Genomic DNA, 21,399 nt, shown 5'->3' with positions numbered 1-21,399 from the left:
TGCTCATAAGGTTTTATCTTCCATTTTCCTCCTTCTTTAAGTAACAGTTGACCATATGTTATCCACTTGCTTCTCATATTGGTTTTCTTTACACTCATAACTTCTAGAGGTGATAGCCAGCGTGGCGTTCTAGGTTCTAATAGGTTTTTGTACTTCTATTGCACCTTGATCCATATTCTTCACAATCATTTTTGTTTTTTTCTTATTTAATTTAAAACCTGCCACTTTTCCAAACTGTTCCATTTCCTCCAACACTTCTTTTACCGTACTTATTGGCTCTTCAATCATTATTACCAAGTCATCAGCAAATGCTTTAGTCTTATATTCATTCTGGCCGATTGTCACACCTTTTATTTCCTTATTTTGTCTAATCGAATTCAGAAGAACTTCTCACACCTTTATAAATAATAGTGGTGAAAGTGGGCATCCCTGTCTTGTTCCTTTTTGTATCCTTATTTCTTCTGTGACTACATTTGTAATGGGATAAGGGGTTGCTTGTGCGTAAGCGCCAAACCGCTCCAAGTAGATTCCACCTAAACATTAGGAAGAACTTCCTGACAGTAAGAGCTGTTCGACAGTGGAATTTGCTGCCAAGGAGTGTGGTGGAGTCTCCTTCTTTGGAGGTCCTTTAAGCAGAGGCTTGACAACCATATGTCAGGAGTGCTCTGATGGTGTTTCCTGCTTGGCAGGGGGTTGGACTTGATGGCCCTTGTGGTCTCTTCCAACTCTAGGATTCTATGATTCTAAGTAGAGGAGTTGGTTAAAACTCTCCCTAACCGGACAACCCTCAGTGCGTGACTGTCTTAATCGCTGGCAGAATCTGTCAGTGGGCGCTTCCGGAACTTCTTCCAACATAAAAGTTCTTTGACAGAAAGTCTCCTCCTTGATTCCCTGCGCGACAGCCTTCTGCGCAGAGTGGGCGTTCCAAGGGGAGGTCCTGAGCTCTCATCGCTGGTCTCGCTTGAAGCGTCTCTGAGCCTTACCTCCGACGCTGTCTCCTCCTCCCCTCCTTCTTCAGCGGAAGCCCTCCCTCTTCCCCGGCTGGTTCCCTCCTCAGCATCCAAGAGCCTCTCCACCACCCTGCGCTCCGATGGCAGTTCCCTGACAACATTGTTTATAGTCAGTTTAGCTTTTTGTTCTGTATAGATTGCCTTTATTCCATTAAAAAACTCTTTACCAACTTCCATGAGATTCCGAGCTCTGAGATTGTCTGAGATTCCGAGCTCTGATCGAGGGAGCCCCCGGGGTCCAGCGCTGCAGTGGGGCTGGAAGTGGAGCCCATGCAAGTAGGGACTGGGCTTGTCTTATGGAGAGGGGGCCATTTCGCAGCAGAGTGTCCGGCCAAGAGGTTGGGAAACGCCAAGCCCCAGCTGTGCTAGGAGGGGCTCAGCTGAGGCTCAATCCCTCTGCACCCCGATCCTGTTTGTAGCATGATGAGAGGCCGTGATGTCTTGTTCTATCTTGCTAACTTTTAAGGAGGTTTGTTTTTTAAGGGATGCTTTCTCTTTTATACAAGCTCCTCTGGTGACCACTTCCATTGCATCCCAGAGACGCCCCCTCTCCGCGCCAGAAAGAAGCCCCCTCCCCGTGCCAGAAAGAAGCCGCGTCGGGGCTAGCCGGGCCGGGGAGGGAGACCGAGAAGGCTGCGCCGCGACACCCAAAGACGTGCGTCTTGGCGCAAAGGGGCCCGCGGCACCCAGACGCGGAAGGGACCCTCTCCCCCTGACCCGCCACTGAACTGCAATTCCCAGCTCCCTTGGCAAATCCCAGTCCCCAATCCCCAAGATGCTTTAAAGCAGGGGTCCTTTAATTGCAAAAACAACACCACGGAGGGCAGTAGTCACCACGAAGTTTGCCTCAGAGTAGAGCCATCAGTATTAATGACCATGGTTAGGGGTTAGGGGGCGCAAATTACTTGCCTTACCCCGGGTTAGGGGGCGCAAATTACTTGCCTTGCCCCAGGTGCTGACAACCCACGCAACGCCGCTGAGTGGCAGCCCCTGGCCCCCACCCCTTGCACCCCCCCGGTAAAGACGGCCCTGGCCTCTCCGAGGGTCCGTCCAGCTCTGGGCTGCTGCTGCTGTTACTCACTTGCAATCATAATTAAAGCTTGCTGCGTGTCCTGTATTGTTTTCTTTTCAACGGAGGGTAACAAAATCAGAGAAATTGCATTTATTCCCTTTGAATGGTGCAGAGCCAGCCGGGCAGAGGGCAAAGCGACAAATCAGCGCAGCTCCCCCTTCCCTCGAAGGCTCGGGGTACGCTTGGAATTGCGGGTGCGGGCGGGGGGCACGACGAATGTCACCCCCCCCTCAGGATGGCACCCGGGGTGGTCCAACCCCACCACCCCCACCTTGTTCCCCCTCTGTTTCCCTGGCCTGCGGGGAGAGGACCTGTTGAAATATAAAATACATGAATGAATGAATAAATAATGCTTCAGTATCTGGGAAAAGATCACATGCGGAAGGCTTCACGTATTTGGGCTCACGTATTTGATGTATGTATTTGGGGATTTTACCTTCCCATTAATGCAGCAAATTCTGCCCCCACCTTTTGCTGTCATACAACCCCGGATCATCACACTAACTGGGTGCTTCACGGTAGGCGTGATGCAAGTGGGATGTAAATCTTCTCCGATTCTTCTTCTCACATATTTTTCTTTTCTTCTAATATGTTCTTCAAACTCACGAAATGAAAGAAGACAGAAAAAACCAACCAACTTGTTAGGAGTCACATAACAAGTCAAGCTAAGCAAGTTGTGCTTCCTTTTTTTAGTTATTTGGCTATAAAATTTGATAGAATACAGGTAAATGCATTTTTGATTATTATTATTATTATTTAAATGATCTTTATTAAATTTTCAAAAGGTTACAAATAGCAGAGCAAAAGAAAAAGAAAGAAAAATAAGAAAAAAGTAAGAAGACCAGAGAAGAAAAAAACAAAAAATTATAAAAAAATTCCACCTTTTAAACTCATTTTCCTTAACTTCTTTTCAAGACTTCCCCACATCTCCCCCTATTGTATTCCATCTTCAATTGTTTATTCAAGCAAGTTTTCCACTTAATATCTTAAAACGTAGTTCGTTTAAAATCACTTAACCCTAATTTAGTTAAGATAATTTTTCATAATAGAATTAAGCTTTAATTCATTGTTATACTTTAGCCATTTATTCAAATATATACCTTAACCCTATATATAGAGGGAAAAAAAGATTAGATATACCCTTCCTAAGGTTGCCACTATTTCCCCTCCACAGATTCTCCATTTTTATAGTAATAAAAAAGCCTATAATTTTTATACTCCTAAAGCAAAGAAAGAACAGACCCCCTTCAGACTGTTAGGTCCCACCCTTCCCTCCCCGGTTTCCATCCCTAACCAAAATCCATTTGGTCCATCTTTTTAGCCTGGTGATCTTTCGTCCGAGGCACGCAAGTCTCTCTCAGTCCCTTTCAGCCGGTTTCTTCGAAAGTCTCTCTTGCTTAGCGCCCAGGGTCGAAGATGTATTTTCTCAATGCTGACCATGATTCTTCCAGGAATCACAAGACAGAGAAACCAGTAGGAGAACACTTCAATCTCCCAGGACATTCTATACAAGATCTCAAAGTAGCTGTTTTACTACAAAGGAATTTCAGAAATAGACTGGAAAGAGAAGCTGCTGAATTACAACTTATCACCAAACTTAAAACCATGGAGAAACCTGGTCTGAACAAAGACCTTGGATTCTTATCTCATTATACATGACAAAGCCATTTTTCACCTTTTCACCCCTTGCTTTTTCCTGTAAGACCTATTGCAGTCGTTAAGAGTCATCAACAGGCTCATCACAGCTATCTGCCATATCACCCATTCCCACCACCCTTCTGAGTAATACCCCTCCCCACCTTCTCACTACATAGAAGGGTCTGGAAACTTCTGTTTCAGTGTATCTGAAGAAGTGTGCATGCACACGAAAGCTCATACCAAGAACTGACTTAGTTGGTCTCTAAGGTGCTACTGGAAGGAATTTGTTTTGTTTTGACTATGGCAGACCAACACGGCTACCTATCTGTAACATGATTCTTCCAATGAGACCTACTTGTTTGCAGGTGGTGCTCCAACACTGTTTCCAAAATCTATATGTCCCAACTAGTCCGACTTTCACCTTGGTCGATTTAAGGTTCTTCTTAACAGGTCTCCAGTTCTCTTTTCTCTTCTGTATCATCTCAGCCATCCCTTCTTTCAGCTCCTCCTGCTTGGCAGATGTCTTCTCTTCCTCAGTCTTTGGTTCTTTTTCTTGTCCAGCTGCCTGTGTTTTGAACAACGAGTCCTTTTCCAATTCAGTTGGTATATCTTCAGATAACTTCGGGTTTGAGGGGCTCGTAGACAAAACAAGGCGTTTCTCATTCATCTCTAACAACTTTCCCACGAGAGAGGTCAGCTTTTCCAAGCCAGCACGTATTTCCTGTATTCCCTGTTTTACTTCCATTCTTGTAATGTCCAAGAATCCCCTCTAGAGGGATTCTGGTTACTTAATGATCTTTTCCCCTCCGACCCAAAAGTCGAATTTGTTTGTAGCAATCTTTCTTTGTTTCCAATATTTTGTAACGATATAGCTGGTTAAAGTTTCAACTTTCAATTCTTCCGACTTTGACAGCTAGTTTGACAGCTGTCAAATGTTTCTATAAGTCCTCAGCAGGCTCTTAACTCGGGATACTCCCGGGCTTGAGAAGAATGGTACTTAATTCAAACAAAGTAAACTCTAGTCCTCCAGCACGTTAGCTTAGTCCTTTTAAATCCGTGGAATTTGTATCTTTATCCAATCCCGGCGGTTCTTCCCGCAACCTTAGTTGACAAGTCCTTGCTTTGAGCTGTTTACAATAGGGGGGAGACGGACTTCCTTTTTTTCCACTCCCCCGCTCGTGCCAAATCCAAAGCCGAATATATTGTAATCCAATTTTCAAGTTACTCACGGGTTGTTGTTCTTGCTTTTAAGTCCAAATTTAATAGGAAGAAGTCGGCGCTGACCGAAGAATGGCATGCGGCTTCGCTCGGCAGGGGAAGCGGAGGACTCACAGGACCACACCGCTCCCTGGCACCCGATCCGTAGCCTTTAAAAAGGCTCCTTCACGAGTCGGGGGGCGCTTATGGTGCCCGCCGAGTCACCATGTCCACGGGCTCCGTGCCCGTGGTTTTTAAGGGTCCCTGTGTCGCCGGCACGGCAAGACCCAACCCCCTGCTGAGCCAATTCCCTCCGGAGCTCGGAGGGAATCCGCCATTAGCCAGTCGCGCCAACCCGGAAGTCCGGTAAATGCATTTTTGATTATATTATCTTTCCATTGATACATAATTTTATGCTATTACTCCAAAAGAAGTAGTGTTATTGTCAGGAGCGCATGCCGGAGCCAGGCCCTGGCCTTTGCAGGATTGGGGCTTTCCTAAGTTTGTTCTGAAGAGGCACGGCTGCACAGGTGAGGCCAATTGGCACCTGGTGGCAAGAAAGAGCCGGAAAGGGATATAAGGTCAGCATTTCCCTTTGGCTCTTTGCCACAGCAAAGTGTTTCCTTCCTTGGGCTTCTTGACTCCTTAATTCCTGATCCTCGGACCCTTGGCTTCTTGACTCCTGGCTTTCGGATTCCCATTCCTGCTCCCACCCCACTTTCTTGCCCCCGAGTCCTCATGTCCTCCACCAGAACTTTGACCGCCCATAAACCATAAAAGTTTGCTGTGGCCAACCTATGTCCCGGCCAGGGTGTAAGATGGACGGAGCCCAGCCTATAGATCTCACCACGGTGCTGCAGAACCTCTGCACCCAGGGAGCTATGTTCTAGGGGGAGGTTCAAGCACTTTGAGCGGCCCCTGCTGCGGCCCCAGCCTGACGTGCTCCCCTGTCCCATAACCAGAGGGGTTATGATCGAGGGAGCCCCCGGGGTCCAGCGCTGCAGTGGGGATGGAAGTGGAGCCCATGCAAGTAGGGACTGGGCTTGTCTTGTGGAGAGGGGGGCCATTTCGCAGCAGAGTGTCCGGCCAAGAGGTTGGGAAACGCCAAGCCCCAGCTGTGCTAGGAGGGGCTCAGCTGAGGCTCAATCCCTCTGCACCCCGTTTCCTTCTCCCTTCCTTCGGCTCCAGGGACCACATATTCGCTCAGGAAGACACACAGACATTTCCCCTTACTTTTGAGAGGAAACAAGTGTGTCTTATTGAGCGAAAAATACGGTAATTTTCCCTTTCAAACAGGATACGTGAACCTCTAAGAGAACTCAAAACCCACATAAGGAAAATGTTTAATAATTTGTCAACTGTGTCCAAATTAACAAAGGTTTTGTCCCTTCATTTCTACCACAGCCAAACTAAGTGAAGGAAATTAGACTGAGCAGAAAATAACAGTAGTAATTATATGTAAAGGAGATAATATTTAAATGAATAAAATGCTGAACTCTAAAGGTTTTTTTAATCGTTTACAGCTTCCCTTATGATATTCTCCCCTCTTTGGCTTTTTACCCCTTCAGGTGTTAAACTGGGCTGTGTTATTGCCCCAGCTCCATTCATTATTTTCATTGCCATGATCCTACACGTTGTCGAAGGGAAACTCACCACAGCAGTAGAAATCATATATCCAACAGAAGGAAAGCTCTTCAATCTGAGCAGGCTGAAAGCAAAGAGTAAGGTTACCGTAACTTCCGTCCTAGAGCTTCAGGATGCTGATGACAACGCAGTGTGTGCACGCTCAGAGGACGACCTCCAGACCATCCTAAATATCTTCACAGAAGCTTACGAGAAGCTTGGCCTATCACTCAACATCCAAACAAACAAAGTGCTGCACCAACAAGTACAAAATAACCCCTCTGCAGTGCCACGAATCCAACTCAATGGTGTAACAGTGGAAAATGTCAATCACCTCTACTTGGGCAGTTATCTTTCCACAAGGGTCAACAATGATGCCAAAATCCAGCATCGCCTGAGCTCTGAGAGTGTGGCTTTCTCCCAAATGAAGTGCAGAGTGTTTGAGGACCGGAAGATTGGCAGGGAAACCAAAATGTGTGTTCTTTTTATGTGATATCCTATGTCCAACTATGTGCATTGCTACACTTGCAAATGGCCTTAAGAGGCGTGACATGCAAGTCCCTTTCCGATTACAAAAACCCACACATCTGGGAGGGGAATAGCAGGTTATTATTTAGAGCCCATCTATATAACATACAGGACCCAAGGGGAGTGGGAAATATGTCTGTGTGTGAACTGTAGTTAAATGTGGAGAAAATATTTGCGGTTCCTACGGAACCTAAGCAAATTTATCTCCCAAGGGGGGAGCTGTTACAGAAATGATGGGGGGGGGGCGCACCTTTAAATTGTTAAATGTTACAAATATTATGCCTGAATGTATCCTTTTGCCTTGACAGCTCAGGGATGATATCTCACTTTATAAATCCTATCAAATCAACTCCTTTGCCAGTTTCCTCCATTCCAATGCTATTTTGCCCTTGGAAAAGGGACTCCAGAAAGTACCCAGAGGTGACAATTGCTGAGCTGATTATTGGAAAGCCTCACCCCACCCCCAGACTTGCCTAGGGGTCCAGACATGCAAAGGTAGTTCTATTGTACTTTGTGTGCTGGGACTTCAGAGGTCTTTGCCTAGGCTCATCTTATACCTGAGTCTTGCCCTGACATGTCTGCTTATGCTAATCTTATACCAAGGACTTGTCTGGACATCTTTGCCAAGGTTAACCCCTCCCCTTTGGTGACATGTCAGTGATGCTATGCTAATCCTATCCTTGGGTCTTGCACTGACTCATTTTCCTTATGTTAATCTTGTGTAACCCTCCCCTTTCTGACGTTTTATTGATGTAGCAATGACGTATTGGTGATGCTGTACGAACTGCATTCTGGGATATGGTGGGAAGTTTTAAAAGTCAATGTCCCCCCATGGCTCTGGGTTCCCTCGCTGCTCTTGAACCTGTTGCGCAACAAGAAAGGATCTCCGTCTACTGGCTGCTGTTTTGCTCCAAATTGCTTGGCTGGAATCTCCTTCTTTTACTGACAGCACGGACCCACGGGGGACTTGTGCCCTGACCAGCTGGGATCTTTTTGGTGATGCAATGTATTCCTTTTTTCCTACAACCTCTTTGCTAATAATCTGGATCTTTCCCCTCCATACTCACAGAAGCGTTGTTTAGAGTATAGAATGTTGATCACTGTTTTGCTGATTTCTAGGGAGTCTAGTTCTCTCCGTTTCTGTTCTATAGCTTCAAGGACTTTTTTAGATCCTGTTTGTAGCATGATGAGAGGCCATGATGTCTTGTTCTATCTTGCTAACTTTTAAGGAGGTTTGTTTTTTAAGGGATGCTTTCTCTTTTATACAAGCTCCTCTGGTGACCACTTCCACTGATTCCCATAGGAGCGGGGTTGTTTGTTGTCTACATTGTTTTTCTTGAAGTAGTTTGGGAGAGTTTCTGTGAGACTCTATTTGTGCTTAGGATGGGACTGAAGGACCATGATGGGGTGGCTTGTGTTCCCCCTCCTATTTTGAGGGTAACTTCTACTGGGGCGTGATCTGTGATTTTAATGTTACCCATGTAACATTCTACATGTAACATGTAACATGTAACATTGCACTTCCTGGTGCAACTGGACTTCTCTGCGACCCATCCCCTCTGCAGGGAGGTGGGACCAATTCGGATGGTCCGCCCCCGCCACTTAATGGATCCAAATGGTTTCCAGAGAGTGGTAGGGGATGCTTTATCCCATGTTGATGGCCTTTCAGCTGATTCCCTGGTGGCCCGCTGGAATGCGGAGTTAACCAGGGCTATTGACTGTTTGGCTCCGAAGTGCCTTCTCCGATTGCATGGAGCCCAGACAGCCCCGTGGTTTTCCACGGATCTGAGGGCAATGAAACAATCGCTGAGACGGCTAGAGCGCCGGTGGCAGATGACTCATTCCGAATCTGACCGGACACAGGTTAGAGCTCAACGTCGAGCCTACCAAGTGGCGATAGCGACGGCGAAGAAGAATTTCTTCACCGCCTCTATTGCATCTGCAGAAAACAGCAGCAGGAGACTTTTTCAGGTGGTTCACAATTTAGCGGAACCACCTGCAACATCGGGGCCCAGTACGGGCCACATATTCTCCTGCTATGATTTTGCAAAGTTTTTTGCAGATAAAATCGCTCAGATTCGGGAAGAAGTAGACTCCACCGTGGGAGCAGGGCCGGGGCGGGAGAGTGCTAGAGTTCTGTCTAGTCAAGTTGAGAGGGATCAATTCCAATCTGTTACCTCCGAGGCTGTGGACAGGCTGCTTGGACGAGTGAAACCAACCACCTGTCTCCTTGATCCTTGCCCATCCTGGCTTATAAAAGCTAGCCGGGAAGGACTGGGCGATGGGCTTCGTGGGGTGGTGAATGCTTCCCTCCGTGAGGGAGCCTTCCCAGACCCACTGAAAGAGGCGGTTATTAAACCGCTTCTTAAAAAAACATCTTTAGATGCGGCCACAATGGCCAACTATCGCCCAGTCTCAAATCTTCCATTCTTGGGCAAGGTGATAGAGCGAGCGGTCGCCGAACAAGTCCAGGCACGCCTGGAAGAAGCGGACCATTTGGATCCCTTCCAGTCGGGATTCAGGCCTCATCATGGGACTGAAACTGCCTTGGTCGCACTGGTTGATGATCTCCGGCGGGCTAGGGACAAAGGTGAGAGCTGTTTCCTAGTTCTGCTGGATCTCTTAGCAGCGTTTGATACCATCGACCATAACATCCTTCTGGACCGTCTTGAGGGGCTGGGAGCTGGGGGCACTGTCCTACAGTGGTTCCGCTCCTTCTTCCTGGGCCGTGTTCAGAAAGTGGTGGTGGGGGATGAGTGTTCAGACCCCTGGGCTCTCACTTGTGGGGTGCCTCAGGGTTCTGTCCTCTCCCCCATGCTTTTCAACATTTACATTCAGCTGCTGGGAGAAATCATCAGGAGGTTTGGGCTGGGTGTTCATCAGTATGCGGATGATACCCAGCTCTACCTCTCTTTTAAATCAAAACCAGTGAGGGCGGTGAAGGTCCTGTGTGAGTGTCTGGAGGCGGTTGGAGGATGGATGGCGGCTAACAGATTGAGGTTGAATCCTGACAAGACGGAAGTACTGTTTCTGAGGGACAGGAGGCGGGCAGGTGTGGAGGATTCCCTGGTCCTGAATGGGGTAACTGTGCCCTTGAAGGACCAGGTGCGCAGCCTGGGAGTCATTTTGGACTCACAGCTGTCCATGGAGGCACAGGTCAAATCTGTGTCCAGGGCAGCTGTTTACCAGCTCCATCTGGTACGTAGGCTGAGACCCTATCTGCCTGCGGACTGTCTCGCCAGAGTGGTGCATGCTCTGGTTATCTCCCGCTTGGACTACTGCAATGCGCTCTACGTGGGGCTACCTTTGAAGGTGACTCGGAAACTACAACTAATCCAGAATGCGGCAGCTAGACTGGTGACTGGGAGCGGCCGCCGAGACCATATAACACCGGTCTTGAAAGACCTACATTGGCTCCCAGTATGTTTCCGAGCACAATTCAAAGAGTTGGTGCTGACCTTTAAAGCCCTAAACGGCCTCGGTCCAGTATACCTGAAGGAGCGTCTCCACCCCCATCATTCTGCCCGGACGCTGAGGTCCAGCGCCGAGGGCCTTCTGGCGGTTCCCTCATTGCGAGAAGCAAAGCTACAGGGAACCAGGCAGAGGGCCTTCTCGGTAGTGGCGCCCACCCTGTGGAACGCCCTTCTAGCAGATGTCAAAGCGATAAACAACTATCTGACATTCAGAAGACATCTTAAGGCAGCCCTGTTCAGGGAAGTTTTTAACGTGTGATATTTTACTGTATTTTTGGTTTTTATGGAAGCCGCCCAGAGTGGCTGGGGAGGCCCAGCCAGATGGGCGAGGTATAAATAATAAATTATTATTATTATTATTATTACTGAGGGGATCAGACCTTGTGTGAGCAGAATGCTGTCCAGGTGGACACTGTTCCATGGCATCCAGACAAAAATGTGTGGCTGGTGTCTCCTGGGTTTTCTTCACTCCAAATGTCAGAGACCCGTTTTTAGCATTTTTAGCAACTTGTAAGAGTCCCTAATTGTTGGGGGTTTCCTTCGGAGGAAGGTTGCCCAGGGGGTTGTAGGGTGGGTGTCTTTCAGGGATATGCTTTTCATATTTAGGTTGAGGTTACCACCCCCCCCCCCCGGAATTGCTTCCCCTTTGGAGGAGAGGAACTTGTTTAATGTTTTTTGGATGAACCTTAGTTGTTTCATGTTTGGGGCATCTATGGAGCCAATTGTATCTGATTATGTCATGTATGTACTCAGGTATAAAGCCTCTGGGCGCTAGAGCCCGGGGCCCAGTCTTTGGGAAAGGATTCCAATGGATTCCCTTGCAACAAGGGGAATTATTTTACTTAGTAAGGCGTGGGGAGGGGTGCTGAGAGTGAGTTGTAGATTGTTGGGTAATGGGGAGTGTCTTTTTATGTCACCTGGACTGGTGTTGGGTGGGGATCTCTGTGGAGGTGTGAGGCTGGGGGGAATATTGATCGTGTTAGCTGTATTGATGGCTTGGGGGGAGAGGAAAAGGAGGAGGGGGTCACCAGTCCATCGGGTTGAGGTGACTTCTGGTTGCTTCATTCTGCCTTCTGCCACATTGGCCTCCGCTCCCCGTTCTGTGTCATCGGCAAATGGGATGAGCACCCCCTCAGTTCCTTCATCCAAGTCATTCATAAAGACGTTGAACAACAACGGGCCCAGGACAGAACCCTGCAGCACCCCTCATGTCACTTTTCCCCAGGATGATGAGGAACCATAAAGGAGTCCTCTGGGTGTCGTCAGTAAAATAAACCGAACAGTTACCTCATTCAACCCACATTTTAGCAGCTTCCTGGCAAAAATATCACAGGTTTTTCTCAAAAGCCTTACTGAAATCAAGACGCACTATTTCCACAGCTCTCCTAATCAACAAAGTTTGTAACTCCATCCAAAAAAAGGGGAGGAGAGATTTGTCTGGCTTGACTTGTTTTTGGGAAAGCCATGCTTTCATCTTGTATGTTTATGTTGTGAAATCTTCAATTGGAGGGCACATAAATATTAAAAATGATAATAAATAAGGATATTGGCAAGCTGGAACATGTGCAAAGGAAGGCGATTTATGTATTTATTTAATTTGTATACCACTCAACCCAGTGGTGCCAACTTGAATAAAATATTGGTGGGAGGGGCCAGGTAAGGCCCACCTTGCACAATCAATCACATGATGCATAAAGGGCATTGGAATGGCAATGCCTATCAACTGGGGGGGGGGTGGCCCCCTAAAATATATCATTGGGGGGCAAAAACCCCTCGGCCTCTAGGTGTTGACACCTGTTCCCACGTCTCAGGACGGTTACAACATAAAAACACAACATAGAATCACAAAATGCACATCAGTAACTCAACTCCCCACCACATTATAAAAGGGCCTTAGATGTCAATCAGGCAAAGGCCTGGTTAACAAGGTGCAGATTTGCCTGGCTCCTAAAGCTGGATAATGGTTTTTCCAACCTTTGCATGAATTCTCTGATGGGAAGTGAGATAGGAGCCCTTAGTGAAGCTCTTTCCACATTCTACGCACTGATAGGGTTTCTCCCCTGTATGAATTCTCTGATGGGAAGTGAGACGATCTTTCTGACTGAAGCTCTTCCCACATTTGAAGCACAGATAGGGTTTCTCCCCTGTATGAATTCTCTGATGGGAAGTGAGCTTGGACTTCTGACAGAAGCTCTTTCCACATTCTCCACACTGATAGGGTTTCTCCCCTGTATGAATTCTCTGATGGGAAGTGAGACTGGAGCTCGTACAGAAGCTCTTTCCACATTCCCCACACTGATAGGGTTTCTCTCCTCTATGAATTCTCTGATGGGAAGTGAGATTGCCATTCCGACTGAAGCTCTTTCCACATTCCAGACACTGATAGGGTTTCTCTCCTGTATGAATTCTCTGATGGTAACTGAGACGGGAGCTCTGACTGAAGCTCTTTCCACATTCCCCACACTGATAGGGTTTCTCCCCTGTATGAATTCTCTGATGGGAAGTGAGACTGGAGCTCCTACTGAATCTCTTTCCACATTCCCTACACTGATAGGGTTTCTCCCCTGTATGAATTCTCTGATGGGAAGTGAGACTGGAGCTTCTACTGAATCTCTTTCCACATTCCATGCACTGATAGGGTTTCTTTCCTATGAGAATTCTTTGTTGGGAAGTGGAATGGGAGCTCTGACTGCAGCTCTCTCCATACCCCAAATTTTTGCATGGCTTCTCCTCTCTGGGGATTTTGTCTTGTTCAGCCTTGTTCTCGATCTGCAATTCATCACAATCTGCAATGGAGACAAAAAGGGATTAGAGCCTCAGGAACAAATGAAGAAGAACTGAAGGGAGCTGCATGTGTGTGTTCATTACCTTTGTGGTTTGTCATTAACCAACATATTTATGATTAGATTCTGATGGGTTGTTGAATGTTGCTTTCTTTGATATACTGTAGTGGTAAAATTGTGAAAGCCTTTTAGAAAAAAGTGCATTTCAGATGTTTGATGGCTCATAACACCACTTCTTTTGGAGTACAGTGGATGCTCGGGTTGCAAACATGATCCGTGTGGGAGACATGTTCGCAATCCGCAGCGTTCGCAAGTTGCAGCGTTGCATCTGCGCATGCGTGGGTCGTAATTTGGTGGTTCTGTGCATGTGCGAGCACTGAAACCTGGAAGTAGCCCATTCTGGTATTTCCAGGTTCAGCTCAGTGCGCAACACGAAAACACGCAACCTTAAGCGAATGTAACCCGAGTGTCAGGAAACTGCCATCGGAGCCAGAGGGAGAGGGAGGGCTCTGGAGGGATTCCGGAGAGCGTCCCAGGAGGGAGAGAGGCAGCCCATCTTCTGGGGAAGGAAATCAGTGTAGCACCGGTGGAGAAGGGGGGCAGATGGGGGAATCAGCGAGGTGGCTCCATGACTCCTCGTCGGAGACCAGCGGGGAGAGCACGGGTCCTCCGCTGCCCACACCCTCCCTGCGCAGAAGGCTTCCGTGAAGGGAGAGTAGGCAGAGACTAGGCGTCAAGGAGCTTCTTTGCTGGAAGAAGTTCAAGAAGCGCCCACTGACGGATTCTGCCAGCGATTGAGACAGCCACGGATGAGTGGCTGCCCGGACAGAAAGGGTTGACCCAGGTAACCTAGACAAGCGTGGCACCGATTTACGCACCAGCAACCCCTAGAACCATTACACCGAGGTATGACTGTAATACCATAATATTATATAGCAATGGAAAGATAATTTAATCAAGAATGTAGTGCAACAAAGTTTGTTCAATTATCTGTATTCTATCAAAGGTTATAGACATATAACCAGAAAAGGGAAGCACAACTTGCTTAGGTTGACTTTGGTCAGGGTATTATGTGATTGCTATCAATTTGGTTGGTAGTTACCCAGAAAGAGATGTAAAATCGTACTATTAAGTGAAAAAGGCTACAGGTATGAAGAAATTAGAAGACAGATTGGGGAAAACTTAACCAAAGCTGGTCTATATTTTTGAAGAGGTATAAGAGACTCAGTCACTCCAAAATCAGACTGGTAAAGGCAGGAAAAGGTGCACAACAGCAAGTGATGATCGAAGACTGGAGAGACTGTGCCTGCATGACAGAAGAAAATCATTACATTCCTCATTAAATTATTTTTTCCATTGATATAGTTTTATGCTATTACTCCCCAAAAAGTGGTGTTGTGAGGTATGAAAGCTCTGAAATACACTTTCTCCAAAAGGTTTCCACAATTTTGGCCACTAGTGTAAGTTGTTCATTTTAAAGTTAATGTACTTTTTATATGGGGACAGATTGTTATGATTAATGTTTCTGGTTTATATAAGTGTTGGAAAACGCCCAGAGCAGCTGGGGCAACCCAGCCAGGTGAGCAGAGCAAAAATAAAAATTATTATTACTATTATTATTATCAGTGCTACTACTACCTGAGATTCAATAAGCCTGGCTCTTCTCTGGGATGGATTTTGTTTGGCCCAGTCATGGCATCCCTTCCATCTCCAATGTCAGGTGTCTCTCTGGTCAACCCAAGACTGACAGCAGCAAAAACAAAAACAGAAAACTTGACAGAAGCTACTTATCTTTCCGCACAAATGAAGCTAAATAAAAAAAATTCCTTCCAGTAGCACCTTAGAGACCAACTGAGTTTGTTATTAGTATGAGCTTTCGTGTGCATGCACACTTCTTCAGATACCAACACTGAAGCTGACATTTCAGATGCCTGGGCAGTTCAGACCAGCCAAATCGTGGTATAAAAAGGCAGAACTGGAGGAAGATGGTTCACAGAAAAAACTGGAATTTGCTGTTCAATGTTTATTGTTGGGGTGTTAGGTTCCCAGGTGTTGGAGGGGGCGCTGCTGAGCTCTGTGGAAATGTATGAGGTTTGTCACATAGAGGTATTTTTTGAATTTCCAGGCAGATAGGACGATCCCACAGGGAGCCTTACCAAGAGAGGCCACGATCCCATGATTCTCCTCCATGATGTCCTTATACAGAGCTCTCTGGTCAGGATCCAGCAATGCCCACTCCTCATCCGTGAAACAAACAGCGACATCTTCAAAGCACACTGGACCCTAAAAGAAAAGGGAAATGTGCTCTTCTGAGACAGCAGAAATATGATCTGCTACACAATGCTCTGTTCTTTCCTTCCTCTTAATTGCTGTTGTTTCAATAGGATTGCTTTCAATAGGATTGACACTTTGACACGGATTCTGGAAACGTATGTCTAGATGCTTGGTTCTGGCCTTAAACTGCCCAGATTCTGCCAACTTCTGACAGGGTTGATGGTCTTCCCAAACAGTGATGGGCAGGCAACAATCCCCATAGATCTCTTGCACCAGGCATCTATAGAACTCCAGTTCCCTGCACAATTCCAACAGTGCAATGAACTCAGCCTCAGTAGAGGACAGCTCAATGAGACTTTGCTTCCGGGACTTCCACCCAACTAGAGATTCCCCAAACTTTATTACCATCCCAGATACGGACTTCCTGTCATCCAGATTTGCCCCGTCGCTATCTGCCCACCAAGTAGGCGCCGTCCCACCTGCAGCTGACAGCTTGAGACTGAAGTCCTTGGTATCCTGCAGGTAGCGCAGTACCCACTTGATACCGTGCCAAGCACTCACACTGGGCTTTGATGCTTCCCTACTGAGCAGATTGGTAGCAAATGCAATGTCTGGCCTGCTCCATTGGAACAGATACAACAGACTACCCAGAGCTGACTGGAAGATCTCAGCGTTCTCAAACTCAACGCGTTCTGCTAACCAACTGTCTTTCACATAGCTTGTCTCCATGGGTGCCCTAACCCCTGCACTATCAGACATTCTGAACTTCTCAAGCAACTGCTCAATCTTGCCTTTCTGACTGAGCAAGAAGCTTCCATCTTCAGTCCGGTCTATCTGAACCCCTAAGTAGATCCTTACTGCACCCAGGTTCTTGAGCTGAAACCATTTTCCAAGCTCTTTGGCAAACTTCTGCACCTGTTTGTTTGCCCCTGAGATGTGAATTATTATTATTATTATTATTATTATTATTATTATTATTATTTATTTATTTATACCCCACCCATCTGGCTGGGTTTCCCCAGCCACTCTGGGCGGCTTCCAAAAGAATATTCAAATTCTGATGTCATCAACAAAGATCAACACCATTTCCTGTGACTCTCCTGACCCTTTAAGGTACAGGCAGCTGTCAGCAAGACTCTTCTTGAAACCTAGCTTCTCTAAGGCTTCATCCAGGTACAAGTTTCAATTTCTGGCCGATTGCTTCCAACCATAGACTTGTGAAGCCTCCATACAGTATTTGGCTCATTGCCCTCAAACACTGGAGGAGGAAGCATGTACAGATCCTCCTGGAGGTCTGAGTTCAAATAGGCCACATCCACATCAAAGTGATACACCTGAAAACGTCTTTGTGCAGCAATGGCTAAAAGCATGTGCAGAAATTCACTTCTGGAAGTAGGAGCATATACCTCAGTATAATGCAGCCTCTTTTCCTGCATGAACCCTCTGGCTGCTAGCCTAGCCTTGTACTGTGGTTCCCCTGCTGCTGTGGGTTTAAGACAGTAAACCCAGCGCCTGCTCACGGCCTGTTTGCCCACTGGCAACATTGTGAGGGAAAACACACCTAGAGATTCCATTGAGCTCATCTCCTTCTGCATTGCCTCATGCCATTTCCTGGCTTCTTCCTGAGGCAGTTTCTGAACATCCTCAAAACTCTCGGCTTCACACTGTGCCATGCCAACCCACACACTTGTGACTGCAAACCTGTCAGGAGGTTTACCTTTTGTTGTGCGAGCTGAACGTCTCAACCCAGTTTCAGGTACCCCCTCAGACCCACTAGGACCAGCTAGAATGTCCTTGGCCTCCGAGAGCTCCCCCTCTGACTTACTGCGCCGTTTAGACTTCTCAGCTGAACCTGTGGGTGAGGAAGGAGCACTTCTATGCTCAAGCTTCACAGCTTTAGCAGAAGTTCTTCCCTCTACCTGCTCTGCCTCAGCAGCAGGTTCAACCTCTACCTCTTCCTCAGCAGCAGAGTCTTGCAGACTCTCTGAAAGGGTTCCCATGTATGCGTGTCCATCCATTCTACTCACAGAACTCAGCCCTGCTGCTGAGCAGAATCCTGGACTGATTGCCTGTTAGATAGGCAAATCTCCACCCCTTGGTCCCTGGCTCATACCCACAGAAAATCATCTTTTGGGACCTAGGGTCACCCTTTCTGTGCTTGGCCTTTGGCACAAGGACCCAGGCCTCGCAGCCTGAGTACAGCTGGGTTAAAGTGGTTCTGTTATGTCTTCTGTCAAGGTCATGCTGCCTATAAGAAGAGGTCAGAAGGAGCCTGGGTTTCAGTAAAGCTCTGCTGGGTGAAATACAATTGCCTCTGGTCAATTTTGGGGAATCCTGCAACGTCTTTACGTTTTCACTCTGGTAACTATAAATTGGAGTTCTGCCTGGATCAATACTGAGTAGAATTCCATGATAGGGTCTTCCTCCATGAAATCAGCTGCCAAAAGAGAAGGCCCCTGGCTCCCCACAGCTTTCCAAGTCCCCTCCTCTCTGGGGTTTCTGGCAAGTGATCCAACAGTGCGCCAGTGTGCAGCCTGCCTTTGCTCCTCCATTGTCAGAAGTCTCTAGGCTCTGAGAGACAAGCAGGGAAGGTGGCTTCTGGCAGAAGGAGAGGGAGCCCCCGGTGGCTCCTCCTTCTCCTAACTCACCTCTCCCTCCCTACCTTCCTCCTCCCACTCGCCTCCTTCCTCTTCTGCCTCCGATTCTGCACTGCATTCTGCCTCAGAGTCTCCCAGCTCACTAAGCCCTGTTATCCCTTCAGCTTCTGACATCTCCTCTTCCCAGGCTTCTCCCTCTTCTCCCTCTGACTGCTCATCCTTCCTCCACCTCCACTCCTTGGGCTGAGACATCTTCCCTTCCTGGTTCCCTGGCTGCTTCCTCCCACCATTCCTCTGTACCCAATCAGTCCATGACATTGCTCCATCCCTCAACCTCTGTCCCCACAAGGCAGCTTCCTCTGACCTGATCTGGTTCCACAGCCGCTGCTTCCCTTCTGCCCCCGTGAAAAGATGGATAAGGAGGTCTTGCCAACATCATTCTGTCTCCTGCAAGAGAAAACAGGTAAGTAGGATGCCAGGCGTGCCCGCGTCTCTCACAGGTGAAACAGGGCATCTCTAACCACAGATGGGCCTTTCAGAAAGCCTTACCTGCTGAGTGCATTTGGACATTTGTGCCCATTTCATATGTTAGTCATGCAGAAATACATCTCTCCTCCTCTGGACCCTTCCTCCCAACTCCCCCCCCAAAAAAAATTGATGAAAAGAACCCAGAGATTATATGGGAAACCAACAGAATGAGACCAAATGGAGAAAAACCGCCTTCCTCCTTACCCAGTGGCCTCTCTCTGGTGTCCAACGGAGGCCTCTCTGCCTCACAGGAATCCAGGTCCATTTCCTCAAAACGATCCTTTTCCTGAAAGAGCAACAAGGATTCAAAACAGAAAATGAATGACAAGAAATAGCAGAAAGATTATGGAAAAGTTTAAAACTTTAATGGTGTGAGATCTCATTCCATGGATGCCTTCCCAGAAAAAGGATGGGCCATCAGCAGAGCATTATGGGATGTGCTCCATCCTCTTTGGAGCCCCTAATAATAATAATAATAATAATAATATTTTTAATTTGTACCCCACCCTCCCATGGCCGGAGCCAATCTTTTGGCGGCTAACATCATAAATCTAACACAGTATACAAAGAACATAAGAACAGGCAATTGATTAATTAAAATACTTCTTAAAATTAGTTCAAAACAAATTAAAATCTGGACAAACAGCAGTCCACTGGTATAATTATTATTATTATTATTATTATTATTATTATTTATTTATTTATACCCCACCCATCTGGCTGGGTTTCCCCAGCCACTCTGGGCGGCTTCCAAAAGAATATTCAAATACTGTGATACATCAAACATTAAAAGCTTCCCTAAACAGGGCTGCCTTCAGATGTCTTCTAAAAGTCTAGTAGTTGTTGTTCTCTTTAACATCTGGTGGGAGGGCATTCCACAGGGAGGGCGCCACTACCAAGAAGGCCTTCTGCCTGGTTCCCTGTAACTTGGCTTCTCGCAGTGAGGGAACCGCCAGAAGGCCCAGTGCTGGACCTCAGTGTCCGGGTAGAACGATGGGGGTGGAGATGCTCCTTCAGGTATACTGGACCGAGGCCGTTTAGGGCTTTAAAGGTCACCACCAACACTTTGAATTGTTCTCAGAAACGCACTAGGAGCCAATGTAGGTCTTTCAAGACCGGTGTTATGTGGTCCCGGCAGCCGCTCCCATTCACCAGTCTAGCTGCCGCATTCTGGATTAGTTGTAGTTTCTGGGTGACCTTCAAAGGTAGCCCCACGTAGAGCGCATTGCTGTAGTCCAAGCGGGAGATAACCAGAGCATGCACCACTCTGGCGAGGCAGTCCGCAGGCAGATAGGGTCTCAGCCTGCGTACCAGATGGAGCTGGTACACAGCTGCCCTGGACATGGATTTGACCTGCACCTCCATGGACAGCTGTGAGTTCAAAATGACTCCCAGGCTGCGCAACCTGGTCCTTCAGTTACCCCATTCAGGACCAGGGAATCCTCCACACCTGCCCGCCTCCTGTCCCCCAGAAACAGTACTGTCTTGTCAGGATTCAATCTCAATCTGTTAGCCACCATCCATCCATCCACCCACCCACCAACTGCCTCCAGACACTCACACAGGACCTTCACCGCCTTCACTGGTTCTGATTTGAAAGAGAGGAAAGCTGGGTATCATCCGCATACTGATGAACACCCAGCCCAAACCCCCTGATGATCTCTCCCAGCGGCTGCATGTAGATGTTCAAAATCAAATCAAATTTCATTAAACGGTCACAGACCAGATTAACTCGTACAGCTAGTCAGCAAAAGATAACACCGAAAAAACAAAGGACAATTTCAATACAGATTAGGCCATAACAGCAATTTAAAATTAGACAGCATAAATAAAATTAAGTATTTGCCTTCGCCTGCATATTGACATTGGAAAGCTCTTGTTTCCTGCGCCTAATAGCGGCTACACAGAATTTGGCAACACTGATCGTAATTTCAGGGACCTTATCTTCTGCCAAGGCTCTCATACATAGGAGTTCTGGTTCACTTTTAAGCTTTTGCAGAACTGGGGCAATAAAGGTCAGGCGTAGATCCTCGTAATAACTACAGTGCAGCAATACATGCAGACTTGTTTCCACTTCCGATGAGCCACATGGGCAAACACGTGACTCATATGGTTTGCCCTCATATCTGCCTAGCAACAGGGCAGAAGGCAGAACGTTGAATCTGGCCAGGGTAAAGGAGTGTCTGTACTTAGGTATTTGTAAATCAGCCAGATAATTTGCGGGTGAGAACCCTCTCCCAAAGTCTCTAATTGTGGCATGTTTATCCATTTTGCCCATATGACATTGCAGCTCTATGTCCCTAATGCGTTGGAGCACTTGACTTCTGGCTCTCTCATATCCTGCCGCTATCAAGATCTGCGGGGAGAATCCTAAGCTTCTTATCTTTTCAAACAGGGAAGCTTTCCAGGTAGAATGAAAGGTGTCTAAGAGTGTTAAGGGAGCCAAACGGGCCGGGGGAAAAATAAGTTTTAACCAGTAGTGTATCTTTAGAATCCACAGCCGCGCGTTAACGGGTGGTTGTCCAACTTCTAAGCGGACAGCTATATTAGATACACAGGGGGGGATCCCCAATAAACACCGATAGAATTTTGTTTGAAATGCTTCCATAGGTGCAAAATTTTTAAAACTGCAAACCTGGGATCCATAAGTGAGTTGTGGGAGTATTTTTGCAGCAA

The 21,399-nt window shown here is 47.2% G+C and overlaps 2 protein-coding genes across 4 annotated transcripts in view; both read right to left on the bottom strand.

Annotated features, from left to right (window-relative positions):
- LOC309341233 (uncharacterized protein) overlaps nucleotides 1–13,218 on the bottom strand; it is a 46,309-nt gene extending 33,091 nt beyond the window's left edge. Inside the window, exon 1 of the mRNA XM_081860802.1 lies at nucleotides 12,395–13,218. Within this exon, the coding sequence (XP_081716928.1) occupies nucleotides 12,489–13,169 (681 nt within the window). The 5' untranslated portion in view covers nucleotides 13,170–13,218 and the 3' untranslated portion in view covers nucleotides 12,395–12,488. The remainder of the gene's footprint in view (nucleotides 1–12,394) is intronic.
- The window catches only part of LOC309341041 (uncharacterized protein), an 89,423-nt gene that overhangs the window by 32,796 nt on the left and 35,228 nt on the right, over nucleotides 1–21,399 (bottom strand). The window contains exons 1-3 of one of the 3 annotated variants that reach the window (XM_081860464.1): nucleotides 18,928–19,044; nucleotides 18,560–18,642; nucleotides 15,481–15,607 (exon numbers count right to left, since the gene is read on the bottom strand). The exons of the other annotated variants lie outside the window; for them this stretch is intronic. Coding sequence (XP_081716590.1) covers nucleotides 15,481–15,607; nucleotides 18,560–18,642; nucleotides 18,928–18,988 — 271 coding nt within the window. The 5' untranslated portion in view covers nucleotides 18,989–19,044. Of the gene's footprint in view, nucleotides 1–15,480; nucleotides 15,608–18,559; nucleotides 18,643–18,927; nucleotides 19,045–21,399 lie in introns of those variants that run through there. 3 annotated transcript variants of the gene reach the window in all.

This window comes from Podarcis erhardii, assembly GCF_964252035.2.
Source record: "Podarcis erhardii genome assembly, chromosome: 4".
Taxonomy (NCBI): domain Eukaryota; kingdom Metazoa; phylum Chordata; class Lepidosauria; order Squamata; family Lacertidae; genus Podarcis; species Podarcis erhardii.
The sequence above is the reverse complement of the archived record's forward strand: the minus strand, read 5'-3'. Positions and strand labels throughout refer to the sequence as shown.